General features: G+C 48.0%; 1 protein-coding gene across 3 annotated transcripts in view; it reads left to right on the top strand.

Moving 5' to 3' along the window:
- The window catches only part of LOC137415148 (E3 ubiquitin-protein ligase TRIM62-like), a 32,637-nt gene extending 15,155 nt beyond the window's left edge, over positions 1-17,482 (top strand). Inside the window, exons 2-5 of one of the 3 annotated variants that reach the window (XM_078770200.1) lie at positions 9,070-9,552; positions 13,640-13,735; positions 14,815-15,048; positions 17,024-17,482. In XM_078770200.1, the coding sequence (XP_078626326.1) occupies positions 9,109-9,552; positions 13,640-13,735; positions 14,815-15,048; positions 17,024-17,050 (801 nt within the window). In that variant the 5' untranslated portion in view covers positions 9,070-9,108 and the 3' untranslated portion in view covers positions 17,051-17,482. Of the gene's footprint in view, positions 1-9,069; positions 9,553-13,639; positions 13,736-14,814; positions 16,340-17,023 lie in introns of those variants that run through there. The other 2 variants (XM_078770199.1, XM_078770198.1) reach the window with 2 other exon arrangements.
- Positions 17,483-17,500: the final 18 nt, after the last annotated feature.

Below are 17,500 nucleotides of genomic sequence, written 5' to 3'. Positions count from 1 at the left end.
TTGCAAGTCACAACTTGACGAAAAGACGCATCAACAAAATATTTCACAAGATTTTGACAAACGCTGAAACGCTCTGAGAGCAAAGTGTAAATAACGCAGATTCTCAGAAAAATGCTTTAAAAGTGAAATCGATTAACGTTACGAACCAAAGCGTTAATGTTCGGGTATTTCACAAACACCGATCGAAACGTTATTTTTAGCCCATCCCCCACACAGCGGGGTTTTGCAAGTGTGTGTGTGTGTGTGTGTGTGTGTGTGTGTGTGTGTGTGTGTGTGTGTGTGTGTGTGTGTGTGTGTGTGTGTGTGTGTGTGTGTGTGTGAGTCTGCACGGGCTGTAACCTTTGTACCATTTCAGCTTTTTTCATGGAAATTTTCAACAAAGTTTTATTTTAAGAATACGGAGAAGACAAATTAATAATTTGGTCAAAAGGTCAAAGGTCAGTATCGAATAAAATCATCATTTTTCATCCAATTCACCTGAAATTTAAAGAATTTCCATGTTGGGTCGCTGAATTGGTTCACCAATCAAAGGTTAAAAGCACAAGGTCAAAGGTCAAGGTTGTATAAAATCGTCAATTCTGATCCGATTGGTTTGAAATTTGACCCGGTTTTACATATTAGGTCATTGAAGCCTATTCCTCTTGGTCAAAAGGTCAAGGTCGCCTAAATCGTCCATCTTTTGTATTTTTACCTCTGCCACCCAAGGTGGACGGAGGTTATGTTTTTACCCCTGTCTGTTTGTTTGTCTGTGATCAGGACATCTCAAAAACTTGTGGATGGATTCGGACGCAATTTGGTGGAGAGGTTGTGTATGTGACACGGAGGTTCTGATTACATTTTGGTGAAAGTTCGAGCCTAAGAATACCATCACACCATGGCATGAGGGACCCCCTCCTTCCCGGATAGAGCCGGATTATAGGCCCAGCATAACTTGTCGCATTTGCCCCATGAGTCAAAACTTGAAGTTGATACTTCATTTCCACCCGGTTACCATCGGAGTGATTGGCTTATTACTGACACACACAACCACACGTACGTTGTGACCAGGACCAGTCAGACCCTCTTTTTCAGAGCATGAAGGTCAAAGTGTAAAAGCATCAGGACATGCAGAGAGGAAGAATGAAGGACGGGTCATGGAGCATTGCCACTCAGATACTTCAGATCATCTTGTTAAATAGAAAGATAAACTAAGAGATCGAAGTATCGCTCCGCTGATTGCAAGCTTGCCATTGTTCTGTCTGTTTTGTCATCGATACTAATCGATGTTCGATTTCACAAAAATGGCTCTCCTGGTGCGGCCATGACATGGGAGGGGTGGGGGTGGGGCGGGGTGGGAGGGGTGGATTAGGGGGGAGGGGTGGATTGGCGGGGTGGGAGGGGTGGATTGGGGAGGGGGTGGGAGGGGTGGATTGGGGGGGGGGTGTTGCCTCGGCCTGTCATCATTCTGAGGTCTGCAAAATGAGTTCCAGCTTCCTGGAATCGGAGCAATTCATCAGGGGCACAGCCACGCTCCCAGCAATGATGCAATCAGCAGCCTCAGCCTCCTCGCGAAATCTGTATTACAAAAGGAGCCGTTGTGGCGGACACAAAAGCCCACTGGCGTGGTGACATCATTCCGCGCACCAAGTGGGCGGTGGCCACGCACCAGGGGTAGGCGTGGCCTCATGATATACACCGGGCGCCCAGCCCGGGACAATACAGTGTTACAGTGTAGTCTTACAATAAAGACGTTTATATGTTACCGCTTGTCCGCTTCCTCCTTGCTCACAAGCAGCGCGCGTAACGCCGCGCTTTACTGGTGACCCTCGACGTTGGATCTGCTGGAGCGATCCTTCCACACGCGACGCCATCGCCATGGCCGACTTCGTCAAACTTCCGGAATTTTGGGAGGCTCAGGCCGAAGTCTGGTTCGTCCAGGCCGAAGCCCAATTTCAGCTTCGGCGCCTCACCGGCGATGACACGCGCTATTGCCACGTCGTCGCCTCCCTCGGGCCCGGCACGGCCGCTCGAGTTGTGTCCGTCCTTCGCCACCCACCGAACGGCCACAAGTACGAGGCACTCAAGCGGCTACTCCTAGCCACGTTCGGCCTTACGGACGACGCACGGGCCGACCGCCTCCTGGATCTCCCCGAGCTCGGTGAGACGCGCCCGTCGGTCCGAATGGACCATATGCTGTCACTGTTGGGCGACGAAGCCCCCGGTTCGCTATTCCGGGCGCTTTTCCGGCGCCAACTTCCAGCGCAGGTCCGCCTCGCGTTGGCCGGGACCGAGCTAACGGAACCCCGAGCATTGGCGGCCGAGGCGGACAGGTACTTCGCCGCTTCGGACATGCGGGCGAGCGTCGGCGTGGCCGTCACGGCCCTCGACGCTGATGTTCAGCAGCATGTTCCACAGCATCAGCTTCTACAGCACGCTGATGTTCAGCAGCATGCTGATACGCACCTCGTGAACGCCGCCACGCCCCGCCCACCGCCGCGGCGAAAACCGCCACCGCGGGGAAACCCGCCAACTCCACCGGCCTGGCGGAGCCAGCCGCGCTCCTCCAGCTCCACCACCTGGTGCTGGTTCCACGCCAAGTTCGGCCACGAAGCTCGGCGGTGTCATCCGCCGTGCTCCTTCAACGGGTCGGGAAACGCCCGGGCCGGCGCTCAATAGTGGCGATGAGCGCCGGCCATTCGAACAGCCTGCTGTTCATAACGGACACCTTCTCCAGGCGCCGTTACCTGTGCGACACGGGAGCGCAGGTGAGTGTCATTCCCGCCGGCACGTCAGACAAGCACGCCGCGGGTGGGGGCCCCGCGCTGCTTGCCGCGAACGGGACGCCCATCCGTACGTACGGAAAACGCTGCCTCTCTCTGCGGTTTGGAGGGCAGGTTTTCCGATGGACGTTCGTCACCGCCGACGTGCCCATGGCACTGCTTGGCGCGGACTTCCTGTGCGCTAATGGGCTCCTGGTCGACGTCAAGCGCAGACGGCTTGTCCAGGCCGAGACGTTCAGCTCGCTCGCTTGTGCGTTGCCCAGCTCAACGAGCGGCTTGCCAAGCGGCTTGCCGAACGATTCGGTTCCGGCCACGTTGGTCTGTACGCTTCCGGCAGCGGACGCATTCACCCGCCTCCTCGCCGGCTTCCCGGCCCTCACGCGGCCCACCTTCTCGGCGGGGGCCGTCAAGCACGGGGTGGCCCATCACATCCCCACCGTCGGGCCACCGGTCTACGCCCGGGCACGCCGCCTAGAGCCGACGAAGCTGGCGGTGGCAAAAGCGGAGTTCGCTACCCTGGAGCGACTCGGCATCGTTCGGCGCTCAGAGAGCGCTTGGGCGTCGCCGCTGCACATCGTGCTGAAGCCCGGCGGGGGATGGCGACCGTGCGGGGACTATCGCCGTCTCAATGACGCCACGACTCCCGACCGCTACCCCGTCCCCCACATTCAGGACTTTTCCGCCCGTTTGGTGGGCAGGTCCTTCTTCTCGAAGGTGGACCTCATACGCGGCTACCATCAGGTCCCCGTCAGGCCGGAGGACGTCCCGAAGACGGCGGTCATCACGCCATTCGGACTCTTCGAGTTCTTGCGCATGCCCTTCGGTCTGAAGAATGCGGCTCAGGCGTTCCAGCGACTGATGGACAGCGTCCTGCGCGACTTGGATTTTGTCTACGTTTACCTGGACGATATCCTCGTCGCCAGCGCGTCCCGCGAAGAGCACCTACGCCACCTCCGCACGCTCTTCGAACGCCTGGGCCAGCATGGCCTGATTGTGAACCCCGCAAAGTGCCGGTTCGGCGCCGCCACAATCGATTTTCTGGGGCACCGTGTCACCAGGCACGGAGCCGTCCCCCTACCGGCCAAGGTGGAGGCGGTGAAGGGGTTTCCGCGCCCCCGCACGATCAGAGGGCTGCAGGAGTTCCTGGGCATGGTGAACTTTTACCATCGGTTCCTGCCCCGTATCGCCCAGCTCCTGCGCCCCCTGCACGAAGCTCTCCGAGGTAAGCCGGGCAAAGGCGACGTTACCTGGACCGAGCAGATGGACACGGCGTTCACGGGCGCGAAGCTCGCCTTGGCTAACGCCACCATGCTCGCGCACCCGGCGCCCGATGCACCGATCGCCCTCACCACCGATGCCTCGGACTACGCGGTGGGCGCAGTGCATGAGCAATGGGTGCGTGGAGCTTGGCAACCGCTGGCGTTCTTTAGCCGGCAGCTTCGCCCGCCCGAACGCCGTTACAGTACCTTCGACCGCGAGTTGCTCGGACTTCACTTGGCGGTCAGGCACTTCCGCCATCTGCTCGAGGGCCGGGCGTTCACTGCCTTCGTCGACCACAAGCCGCTGATCTTTGCGATGGGCAAAGTCACCGAGCCGTGGTCGGCCCGGCAGCAGCGTCACCTCTCGGCCGTGTCCGAGTACACGACGGACATCCAGCACGTCGCGGGGAAGGACAACCCGGTGGCGGATTGCCTTTCCCGGGCCGTCGCCCACGCAGTCCACCTCGGCATCGACTATGCCCGGATGGCAGCGGACCAGGCCGCTGACGCCGACGTCCAGGCCTTGCGGACCGCCGTCACGGGCCTCCGAGTCACCGAGGTGCCGTTTGACGGCGCGGGCGCGGCCCTCTTGTGCGACGTCTCCCTCGGGCGTCCTCGCCCCATCGTGCCCGCGGGCTGGCAGCGCCAGGTGTTTGACGCCATCCACGGCCTGTCCCACCCGGGCGCGAGGGCCTCCCAAAGGCTGATCGCCGACAAGTTCGTCTGGCATGGCCTCCGGAAGGCCGTCCGCGGCTGGGCCAGGACGTGCCTCGCGTGCCAGCGCGCCAAGGTGCACCGGCACACCCAGGCCCCGTTGGCCCCGTTCACGGTGCCGGAACGCCGGTTTGACCACGTCCACGTGGACCTGGTGGGACCTCTGCCCCCCTCGCGGGGTTTCACCTACGTCCTCACCATGGTGGACCGCACCACCCGGTGGCCGGAGGCCGTGCCCTTGGCGTCGACAACGGCGGCCGATGTCGCGCAGGCTTTCATCGCCACCTGGGTCGCCCGGTTCGGCGCCCCCTCAGACATCTCATCCGACCGCGGCCCCCAGTTCACCTCGGAGCTCTGGGGGGCGGTTGCGCAGGGGCTCGGGGTCCGGCTGCACCGAACCACGGCCTACCACCCCCAGGCTAACGGCCTGTGTGAGCGATTTCACCGCTCATTGAAGGCCGCGCTCCGGGCCACCCTCCGCGACGGCGGCTGGGTCGACAGGCTCCCCTGGGTCCTGCTGGGCCTCCGGACGGCGCCCAAGGAGGACCTGCGCGCATCCGCGGCGGAATTGGTCTTCGGGCAACCGCTGCGGGTGCCGGGCGAGTTCCTCCCCGACTCCACGGCACCATGGTCCGCGGCACAGCAGCACTCCGCTCTGCAAGAGACCGCCCAGAGGTTCGCCCCGGTGCCAACGGCATGCCACGGGCACCCACCGACGCACGTCGCCCCGGAGCTTCGCACGGCGGAGTACGTCTTCGTCCGCCACGATGCCCATCGGACACCACTGCGGCCCCCATACGACGGGCCTTTCCGCGTGCTGGAGACCGGGGCGAAGCACTTCACCCTGGACATCGGCGGTACTCCTGACCGCGTTTCGGTAGACCGCCTCAAGCCGGCCCACCTCGATGTGGACCATCCACCGCCAGTGGCCCGACCACCACGTCGGGGCCGCCCTCCTGCGGGCGGACCCCCGACACCGCCCAGCCCCGCCGCCACGCCGCCCCCCGGTCCTGCACCCATCCCAGGGGCAGCCAGGGGCATCCCACCTGGCATCCCTGCACCCCGGACGCCGCCGATCGCCAGGGGGCGCTTCGGCCGGGTCATTCGTCTGCCCCGCAAACTGGCCCTCCAGGTGCGCGGGAATTCTGGGGGGGCGCGTGTGGCGGACACAAAAGCCCACTGGCGTGGTGACATCATTCCGCGCACCAAGTGGGCGGTGGCCACGCACCAGGGGTAGGCGTGGCCTCATGATATACACCGGGCGCCCAGCCCGGGACAGTACAGTGTTACAGTGTAGTCTTACAATAAAGACGTTTATATGTTACCGCTTGTCCGCTTCCTCCTTGCTCACAAGCAGCGCGCGTAACGCCGCGCTTTACCGTCTGTCTTGTTTGTTTGTTTGTCGTGTTATAACTTGAGAATGGATTAACGGATTTCAATAAATCAAACTACGTTGGATTTGGGTAACTCCCGGGAAAAAACTTTTTCTTTTATGGGTACATGGACACACGTGTCAAAACTGCAAATGCAAACACGTAACCTAGTCCGGCAGCTAAGCTAAATATAGCATAACAATTGTGCATTTTGTGAGGAAAGCACCAAATTTGGCACACTAGTAGACTATCATATTATGAAAAGATCTGGATATTGGGCCATCTCAGATTCAGAGATTTGATTTTTGCAAGGTTTGCAGATTTTGCAGATTTGCAAGCTGAGATTGCAACGCCAGGGACTGCCGACTCCTTCCTGCGAGCTGCCCACGTCACCCGCACAAGAAGAGCTCATCAAATCACTGCAGCGGCACTGCACATCCTGCAACACCGTGCGTATGAACGCCACTGTATGACATATGCTGATGATGCAGAAGACCTGCCTGAGTTCGAAGACTGGTGTCACCAGAAAGGAGAAGACATTCCCAACTTTCAGTACTGGGCAACTGTGCTGGAACTAGAGATGTTGGTACTGGTCTACATGCGTTCTCTGCGGCAGGCTTCATTCACGATGTACCTTGATGCCCTGACGGAACTGGTCCCATGGTTCCATGCCTTAGACCACACACGCTATGCCAGGTGGGGTCCCTGTTCACCTGAGGGACATGGTTGCACTCCCAATGAAGCACCCAGATGTAGCCAGAGAATTCACGGCTGGCAACTTCACTGTACAGAAGACGAAGAAGGTGTTCTCTTCGATCCCAATCGACCAGGCGCATGAACAGAATAACGCCTGCATCAAAGGAGATGGTGGAGCAGTCGGCCTCACTGACAACCCAAGTGCCCTGCGGCGTTGGATGATTGCCAGGCCAGAAGTTGCCAGGGCCATAGAAGAGTTCCAAGATGGCCAGCAACACTGGGGGAGGCGAGAGGACACACGTCATCACGACCAGACACCAAGTGTGCAGACCTCTTTCGCCAAGAATGTCTGCGCCCTTGTCAGCGTCATAGAAGAGCTTGGCAACAACTTTGAGGAAGAGAGCATGGATCTGGTTGTCTTTGACACAAAGGAAATTGCAGGTCCTGCTGCAGTTGAGACTGTCAGGAATGTGAAGAAGATTGGCCAAGAGCAGTTCCAGGCTTTCACCAGAGAATGCCTGGTGGAATGGACCAAGCCAATTGATGATGCAATTCTTCGGAACAAGCTGAAGGTGTCATTTTGGAAAATGGCTGCCACAGCCATCAGGGGCTGAATTTGAGATGGCCCAATATCCACATCTGTTCATAATAGGAAAGTCTACTAGTGTGCTAAATTTGGTGCTTTCCTCACAAAATGCACAATTGTTATGCTAAGTTGCCCCACTAACCTATCTCCCAGGAATCTTTTGGGTTTTTTTCTTCCCCCATAGATTATCCATTTCAGCAATGATTGGTATTTCCGTCAGAGAAGCGACGTGTCTTATATTCTAGAAAGAATAATAATAATAACTCAGGAAAATACATTTTATTTTTAGCCGTGTCGCAGACGCTGCTCATAGAGTGCCCTCTGCTGTTGTTGTTGTTGTTCTTCTTCTTCTTCTTCTTGTTCTTCTTGTTCTTGCAGAGAAGACAAAACCTCAAAGCTCCACCCATTCTGGGAACCATAACTCCACCCATTCTGGGAGAGCCTTCATATAAACAAATATCCACCATTTTATTAACTCGCATAGCTTTGAGGCCTGTTTTGTAGGCCCGTGGTGTCTTCCTCTCTCACACAGTTTTATTTCAAATCAAATTCGATATATCATTTCATTTTTCACAGTCGCTAACATAGTTTTAGACTCGGTTGAAAAAAAACGGGAAGAAAATCCGATGAAAGTTGCCCTTTATAGAACGAAATGAATTCTCAAAGGCCTGTAACTTCAAGTCCATTGAGATATATATTTTTTAAATCGCGGCATGGTCAGTCATACACCGCCCGAAATAAGAGACGGGAAAATGCCGAGATATATTAAAAATTCGTCCATTTGATGACAATCGTCACGATGAAATATTTAATTTATACGTCGTCACAATAATGTTGAGAGAGGAGCATAGCTTCGTTCACGTGTCGCCACACACGGGAAATTGCCGAGATATATATTTTTTGTTTAAATCGCGGCATGGTCAGTCATACACCGCCCGAAATAACAGACGGGAAAATGCCGAGATATATTAAAAATTCGTCCATTTGATGACAATCGTCACGATGAAATATTTAATTTATACGTCGTCACAATAATGTTGAGAGAGGAGCATAGCTTCGTTCACGTGTCGCCACACACGGGAAATTGCCGAGATATATATATTTTAAATCGCGGCATGGTCAGTCATACACCGCCTGAAATAACAGATGGGAAAATGCCGAGATATATTAAAATTCGTCGCCACACACGGGAAATTGCCGAGATATATTTTCACTTTGCACAAAAATAACATCAAGTAATCGAATCAATAGGAATGTCCTGTGCCTATAACATCGACGTTATAGGCACAGCTGCATCTAGGCATTGTGTAACATCGACGCGGCTTTTGTTTTAATTAAAACTTTTTGTACTTGTTTGTTCTTAATACAGGAAAATAATACTTTCTTTTGAATCCAAACAGCACAAAAACAATGCACAAACATGTTAATTAATGGTACAGTTTGGACAATTTTATAGATGAATCCCAAACCATATTTTCCCCCATTACCTCCTAAGTTTGCGGTTCATGGGGATTTTCACCACCTCGTGAACGACAAGGCATTCCTGTATAGACTTTAACACTGAGTGGGGTATCGTGTTCTACGTACTCTTGTTTCTGAGGTAGTTGTGCTCCATAGTAATTTACCTGATGTTTTCTTACCTCTAAACTTTTGTTTTTATGACTACCCCTCTCGATCTACAGGTTTCAACTCTGCGCCACTTCCTTCTCTGATACAAGAAAATGGCGTTTTCTTCGATGTCTGGAGATTGTGCAGATGAACTTCAATGCGCTGTGTGCTTTGAACTGTACAAGGAACCAATTACTCTGCCATGTGGCCACTCATTTTGTAAAGTCTGTATCGAGCAACACTGGGAAAGCAGGGAAGAGGCCACAGTCTGTGATTGTCCGAACTGCCGTAAAGTATTTCCGATAAAACCAGAATGTCAAAAGAATGTGGCCCTTGCCAAATTGGTAGAGAAGATGAAGTTGGTGCCAGGAGTAAACGAAGAGAAGATGAAGTTGGTGCCAGGAGTAAACGTGGAGGAGCGAAGATGCACCGAGCATGGCAAGCCAATACTACTCTACTGCAAGGATGATGAAAGCTTGATGTGTGTGATGTGCCTGGTTGGACAACATACGAACCATAAAGTTGTTCCTGTGGAGATTGTTCATGATGAACTCAAGGCAAGTAAATAAATGAAAATGTTTTTTATTTCATGTAAATTTTATCCATATGAATTTATTTCCAAGAATATTACATCTATTCTCAAAGGAAGTTGAAAGAACAAAGAGCCAAAAGATGTAAGACATTGATAAATTGCAAGTTCTGTAATCATGAAAATTTCTCAGAACTCAGAACATTCCTCACAAGTGGAGGTTATTTTATAGAAAGACTACCTTGTTATGGTACTTTCCCCGACACTGTTGACGATCAATTGGTTGTAGAATGAGCGAAGTATCAAAAACAAGTTTTTTTTTAATGGAACAACTGACAGAAAAGGTGGTTATTGATTTTACAGGTAAAAAGGTAGGCTTGAGAGCTCACCAAATTAACAATTTTGTGCTGAGATTGTTCATAGCCCCGGGCCGAAGGATATAGACCCAAATCTCTGAAAAAGCTTGCAGATGAAATGTCAAGCGATGCTCAAGAATAATGTGTGTGAACAGCATTTTGAGATGTTGAATAAAGGGAAGTGTGTGTTAATAAAAGATCCAGGTTTAGACCACTTTACCATCCCAGGTATATTCATGAAAACCACACAAAACAACCTGTTGTTGTTAAACTTCATATGGCACCACCTTTAGAGGCCATTTTTTCCCCGCAGAGCGGGGGTTGGCCTTTTTCGGGCACCGTGGTCCCCATTGTTCAGCAATATTTTATGGCCGGATGCCCTTCCTGCCGCCAACCCTGTTAATCGCCTCTTGAGACACACAGGGAATTACTAGTAAACTGGTACTCAATTTGACGACCTCAGTGGGATGGCGGGCTGAGTCAGCCCCCCTGGTGTTAATTCAGCGATCGACCGGGATTCAAACCCAGGATCTCAGGATCCCAAGCCGGCACCCGAACCGCTAAGCCAACACCAGGTAATTGTTAAACTTCATATAAAAGGATAAAAAATACTTCCAGTTACAGCAATTACCAAGAGGTAATGTTCAGGCCTGGTATTATCCATCACTGGTGTTTCTTTTCTTGAGCTTTTACTTGTTTGCATCACAATGTTCACATTCATTCTGAGTCTCGGCCAATGGTCGTCTTATCATGGTTTGAAAGATCTTCAATAATATTTATGATGACATGACAATCAGACTTTAAAAAATTACTCGATTGCTCGAAAGGATAAAGCAACAAATTACTTTGAGGTTTTTTTAAATGATCTCATTTTTTTATTCTGTCAAAAAGAGGACCAGGATATTAATCATGGAAACTCCTTCAACAAACTATGATGTAACTGGAAACCAAAGTTGAATTGTTCTCCATAAACAAAATGGCTGTTTGAAATGTGCACTGATATTGACAAGGACACCAGTCTACAAATGAGCACAGACAGGTTTTTACATTGACAGAAAAGGCCTTAATAATCCAACATTGCAGTTGAAATCAAAACCTTCCTTTTCTCTCATGGCCTGATCTCAAACCATCAGTTTGGTTTCTACCCCATTCAACCTCCCTGGACCTCCATCTGCTGCTCTTCCAACAATGGATTGAGGCTCTGAATTTTAGAAAAGAGATCAATTCTGTATCTCCTGGACATGGCTCAAGCATTTATCCAAATCTGGTATTGTGTCTTCCTCTCCTCCACTTTCATAGTCATGCCTGAGTCTCAATGGGATCCTCTCCCATTTGAAAATCTGTGGCCCCAAACCAGTCTCAGGTTAAAATTTTGCTTATAACTCCACCCTTTGCTGCAGCACCACTCATCCTCCAGAAAGGCAGGCATCAGCTTCTTCCCTCTCTAAACATGTGTGAAAAAAGCAGAAGCTTGAGCAGCACTTGGAATTGTAAACCCTGGCGTCTCACTTTGTCTCTTTAAAACGACCAACTGGAAAAACATTCAATCCATTCCATTTAAGCAACACTTGCAATTCAGGTCTTCAAACGTGTTAACATCTCCATTAGCCACAATCCCTCCTGGACCAACTAAACATCTGAGTTGGCTTGGAAAGCCATTGCCTCATTGGGAATTCTCCATCATGCAAAGACAAATTATAATTTTTAACAACCCACAAGGCTTGCAGCTGCAGATCAATGGAGTATTGCTTTCCTTCTGGGCTCATGTTCCTATTTAACACCTTTTCAACTTGAATCCATGGATATCGAGGCCTTCAAAAGCATTGGAATCTCCTTCAGCAATGCGGCATCCCTGGGCCTGTTACTCCTGCATCGCTGACAGCTTGGTTGGCTCTCTATCTTCTCCTGTGTCCTTGTTGGCATTTCACCCTCTCCCCTTTCAATGTTCTGTCTCCTCACCCTTCAACCCCCCACAGGGTTCTGCCACGAACTCACTTCTTGTGAAACTCGCAAAATCCAGACTCACTGCTCACATCCATCAAGGAATGACTTAACACTTTACACGATGGAGGATGCACGATCTGTGGTTGCTTTTGCAAACCAACTTTGTAACATGTTCAACCGAAGAGATGTCAGAAGTTAGACACTGAATCTCTTGGACACTCAGTGGTTGAACATGGAAATATGGGGGTTTATGCAATGGTCCTTCTGGTGTGAGACAGAGAGATTTGCCAGGTATGCAAGGTGTGATCCATTTTGTTTGTCAAACAATTCCAGATCGTGAGACAGTGATGCAGCTGCTATATCTGCCTGTCTGCAGGATACAGTACTGTACTATATCATGTGGAGTCATTTGTGCAAGTGCTGGAAGTCCAGAAGCCAGGTATGATGGTTTCTTGTATGCAGCAGTTAGTGAGCTTGACAAGTAGACCAGGATGCTACTTAGTATTGATTATCTAAAATATGTCCAAGCCATGTTATATCGACAGGTATCTTGACGATTTGTTTCAGATTCAAGCCTTCTTACCATTTCTAATGGCGAAGCAAAATCATTTGCAAAGTTGAATGACACAGAATCCAAAATGATGGTCCATGATTAGGTTCTTTGAAAAGACGAAAGACTTTCCATCTATATCGATAATGGTTGACATGATTTTGCTCGCAATGGAAGTACGCTTACCGAAACTGCACACACGGTTTTGATGAAACATGCCCACAACCTTCATCACCCGTGATGTACCAATGTTTGTTCATGGCATAAAAACTCAAGGTCTGAGGTGGTCTGTGGGGCCCCACCCAAAATTGGTATTTCCTCTCTTTTCTGAAACTACACATTCAATGTTGATGAAACTTGGCCACAACTTCATATTTGATGCCTAATGAAGGTGTATTGACTGAATAAAAATCTGAGCACATGAAGGGGGTTTCCAGGGGAGGGGGTTGTGAGGGTTGTGAGGGTTGTGAGGGTTGACCGCCCCCCAACCCCCCAAATACGAATTCGCTCTCTTCTCTGAAACTACACACACAATTTCAATGAAATTTGATCACAACCATCATCACTCATGATGTACAATAGTTTGTTCACCGCATTAAAAAATATCATGGTCTGTGGGGGGTTTGAGTAACTGTTGCTCCTGATCCAGGTGAGCTTCAGAACCCGTGGTCCTATTTTTGCTGGGGCCATGGGGGCGATCCACAAAATGTTGGACATATCAATTTTTAGACTCCGGTAGTAATTCTTGGGGAAAATGCCAGGGGTATGGAAAAGGCCTCTTTATATGGCATGTGCCATGTGGCAAAGTATAGAAAAGAAGTGACATTTTATAGCTTGTAGAAAATGCCAAAGTATAGAAAAGAAGGGACATTCAAAAAATCTCATGTGCATGCTGGTCTACCCTTATGTTCTGAGGAGGAACCAAGTAATGCTCCTGAAAAGTTCATATAAATGGCGCCAATTTCATTCATACAGCTGCATGAAGAAGTAAATGTATTTTATTTGCCAGATGTAGGGCGCCCCTTTATAGTCCACCTCTGCTTCCTTTAACTATCAATTATTCACCATGATAATAATGTTGATGAGCTCTCTTTTCATGCAGTTGTATAAATAAAGAAGAGTTGATATTTAATGTGGAATCTATAAATGTATAGTCTCCACTTTTTTGCAAATACATTTTAAAATCATTTTGTGCAGTTTGTGCCTTATCGTTTCCACATACAGATGAACAATTCCCTTTACCTGGACTTATTTATTCTGTGCAGGGCGTTTTGACTGCAAAGTGTCCTGAACTATCAAAGTCAAAGCAGCACCTTGAATCCCAACTCCATCAGCTGAAGCGGGAGGTTGAACAAACACAGGTATGAAGTACCAAGGAATGGACGTGATTGAAGGAAAGATAATTAGCATCTGGAAAAAATATTTGTTCTCCAATGGGTGACATCACCACAGCTCAAACTGCACAATCTCACTTACATCTCAGCCATCTCAGGCCACGTCTGGCCATCTACACACACTAGCCACCAACCAGCTGATCCAAAACAATTTCAATCCATGACCATTAATGTCACATTTATTTCTAAATCTAACTGACCAGACTTTTTTTTTGAAAGTTGTCTCCTTAAAATGCTTTCAAGTTATTGTTTAAATGCTTTTTTTGATACAAAAGTCAGCTCATGGAAGAGCAATAAACAGAGTGAAAAAAGGAAATGTATTGACGGTGGGGCAGTGGGGCAAAAGGTGGAATCCGAAAAGGTTAGGGAATTTATGAATGGGCAAAAAAGAAAAATAAGAAGATGTGAAGAACACATTAACCTGCAAGACGATTGGTTTAGGGAAGTGGGGAGTGGTGGTGAAAAGTGGTGAAATAGTGAAAGTGGTAAAATATTGCAGGTTTGGATTGTTCAGGATGGCGGGAGAGGGTAGTGGGATGCCAACATCTCGCCGTGGAGGGTAGAGCGGGATTGAACTTTTTCATGAAGATTGTTTCACAAGCCAGAGAAAAGAGTGGAGGTAGGCAGGTATCCTGTAATATTATTGCCCACCTCTGTGCAATTCCCTGGAAACAAACTCTGTCCATATCTGAACACGTGTTGGTGTTTTATTGTGATCAGGAAATCTGAAATTTTATTTTATTTCTTTCACTTTTAAAGATTTATACCTTTTCTGCCAAATTCTGTCCATTAAATGCGAACTAGTTAAAATCTCCCTCATCTCGGTTGGGTAAATGTTGAAATTTTCCATCAACCCATCAACTCACCCCAATAAGTGTTGTGGATAAGGGTCCTGTCCAATACATTATGTCCTTCTAAACGCACTCGTGCAATATGTCCTAATCCTTCTTCAGTCGTAATTCTTCGTTCTCTTTAGTTTTAACCTTCTTTCTGATGCTTTATTCTTGACTTTTAACTCTAATCACACAATGATTGATTTATTCCAGGATTCAGGCAAAGGGAGTGTGGACAGGATGGAGGAAAAGCGATTGGCGTTGTACCAATATGTGGATAAATCCGTGGATCTGATGAAGAGTCGGGTGATCAAAAGGCAAAATAAGAAGATTTTTCTCCTTCAGAAGCAGATGGACAAGGTGAAGGAGCAGTTGAACTCTCTCCATGAAACAAATTCCACATTGAAAGCAGCACTCCAGGATCATGAGACTATTCCTTTTTTACAGGTAGGCATTCTTCTTCACCTTTTACAAAAGTGGTAATGTTTAATTGTCAATATTTATTGAATTTAATTTTTTTTTAGAAGAGAAAAAAATTGACTAATCATAAACCTGCAGGACATGAGAGCCTATTGAACGCTCGGACTTGGGGTATTGCTCGGAGAGTGAATTAATGGTACATTGTACTTTAGGAAGGATAATAACACAACATGAATATACCATCAGATGTGGAGATGTTGTCCTTCACACAGACCCTGGAAGGTTCATTTATCACTCTTGTTTCGGGATTATAGTTCCACATTTACCACAGCAGTGATTGGTGAAAGTTGTCACGCTATTGGAGATTGCAAGAACAGTAAGTTACACGTATAATGCTTATATAGGGCTGCTGGTGTGAGGGAAGACCAAGAAAGAAGCATTAATAAGAATTTGAAAGGTAAGTGTTGAGCGAAGATTTATTGATTGGGGGTGGGGAAGATTTACATGTTCATGAAGGTGTGGGTTAAGTTTTCTTTTCGTGATTGTAAGAGTAACCACAACAAATATTCACAAACACGAAAGTTGAATTACGATGACGCCTGTTCTGCCAGGTCAGTGCTAGGTAGTCTTCCTTTGGTCGTCGCCCTTCATGGATGAAGGCGACATAATGAAGGCACCGATGACATCATCATTAACATATATTATTCCCCATGGGGAGTACTTGACAATGAGCCATATTTCAATTTTTTTCCATGGAGTGGTTTCGGAGATATAGAGGTGCAACTTTTTTCCAAGGTGGCGTCCATGCCACGTGACCTATGACGTCATAATTAACAGCAAAAAAATCAACAGGCAGAGGCGCTCCTACAGGTAAAAGTTCACGTCAATCGGACCAACAGTTGCCAAGAAAATGAATTTTTAAATGCAGACATGGCACACGTACGGCACATGGCACACATATGGCACACGTACGCACCTGAATGCTTAACCCCACTTTTCACTTCGCGAGCGCAGGTTAATTAGATATTTCTGTGTTGTACACCACTCCTTTCCTATGCCATCTCCTGGCGCTGCATGACATCATTGCCGGACCCCCTTCGGTGCCCGGCAATGGCGCACACTTTAAGGGAGACATCGGTTTTCACTCCGGTTTCTTGCTTTCTTGCTTTGTTTTCTTGGTTGTCCGAGCGATATCTCTGAGGTCCTTTGAGCTAGGAAGCTGAAATTTGGACACGACAGTGACCAAGTGATGGGCTACAAAGGATATTTTTGATTTATTAAACAATTCATCGATTAATTATTTAATTTGTCCGATTAATGACTTGAATACTTATTTTTTTTAAAGTTATACATTCGGATAAAACGGTGGTGGTTTAGGTATTCTATTAGCCAATTTATTAATTATTTAAATATTTTATGATTATTGTTTATTTATTTTCATTATTAATCATTTATATATTTGCTTTCTCATCTTTGCACCTTTTGAGCTCACAAGCTGATATTTTGACACGACAGTGACCAAGTGATGTGGCTAAAAAGGATATTTTTGATTTAATGATTTTTTGAATTGATTTTAAAAAATTTACAGCTTCGGATCAAGCACTGGTGGATTACTTATGCTATTAGCCAATTGATTAAGATAATATTGTATGAATAGTCTTTATTGATTTTAGATACGCAATTAATCAATCAGTTATTGTACACCTCTCCCTCCCAATATAGTCTCTCTGAGCTGCACGGCGGTATTGCCATGCGCCGGAGGTGCCCCGGCAATGCCGCGCTGGAGGATATATATTTATTTGGAATGGGGGCGGTGTACTTTGAATGTATCTGTACTTGTTGTGTTGTTATCTTCAAGGGGGTACATTATACAGCCTGTAAAATGAAAAATAATTTAACGATTACATTTGCACATTCAACAGTGTGCATTATTTACATTTATGAAGAGGGCATTCATTAACGAAGAAGTCTTGAGGTAATTCACTGTTTTCTTCCTTTTCAGGGTTATAAGGATGTCATAAAAAGGTAAGACTGTGATGGTGTCCATCACATTGTTTGACACATCATCATGCTTTTTTCCCTATCTCTGTTCCTTCTTCAGAACCATCATCCATTTTCATTCATCTCCAGATATATTTTATTTTCTACTTCTTCCAAAAATATGTAATTCCCAAAAATGTCGCAACTCGTTCTCATTTGATGATCCTTGTTATATAATGTAACCTGAATCCATATTATATGAGAGAACATGAAGAAAATAAAAGTTTATCAAGTCCATTCGTTTTACCCATTCTCCTTTTCATATATTCGCTGAATTATAGATTCTCATCGAAAGATTGGCGCAAATATAAATTCCATCTATCATTCTATTTCAACCACACTTTTATCGATATCTTGCATATTTGAGGCTTTTATAATATCATTTTACAAACCTTTTTCTCCTCCAATGACCCCCTGACCTTCCTGAAGTTTTTCCTTT

Source organism: Myxine glutinosa, chromosome 1 (genome assembly GCF_964187855.1).
Source record: "Myxine glutinosa chromosome 1, kmMyxGlut1.1, whole genome shotgun sequence".
Taxonomy (NCBI): Eukaryota; Metazoa; Chordata; class Myxini; order Myxiniformes; family Myxinidae; genus Myxine; species Myxine glutinosa.
This window is presented reverse-complemented; position numbering and strand designations above follow the sequence as displayed.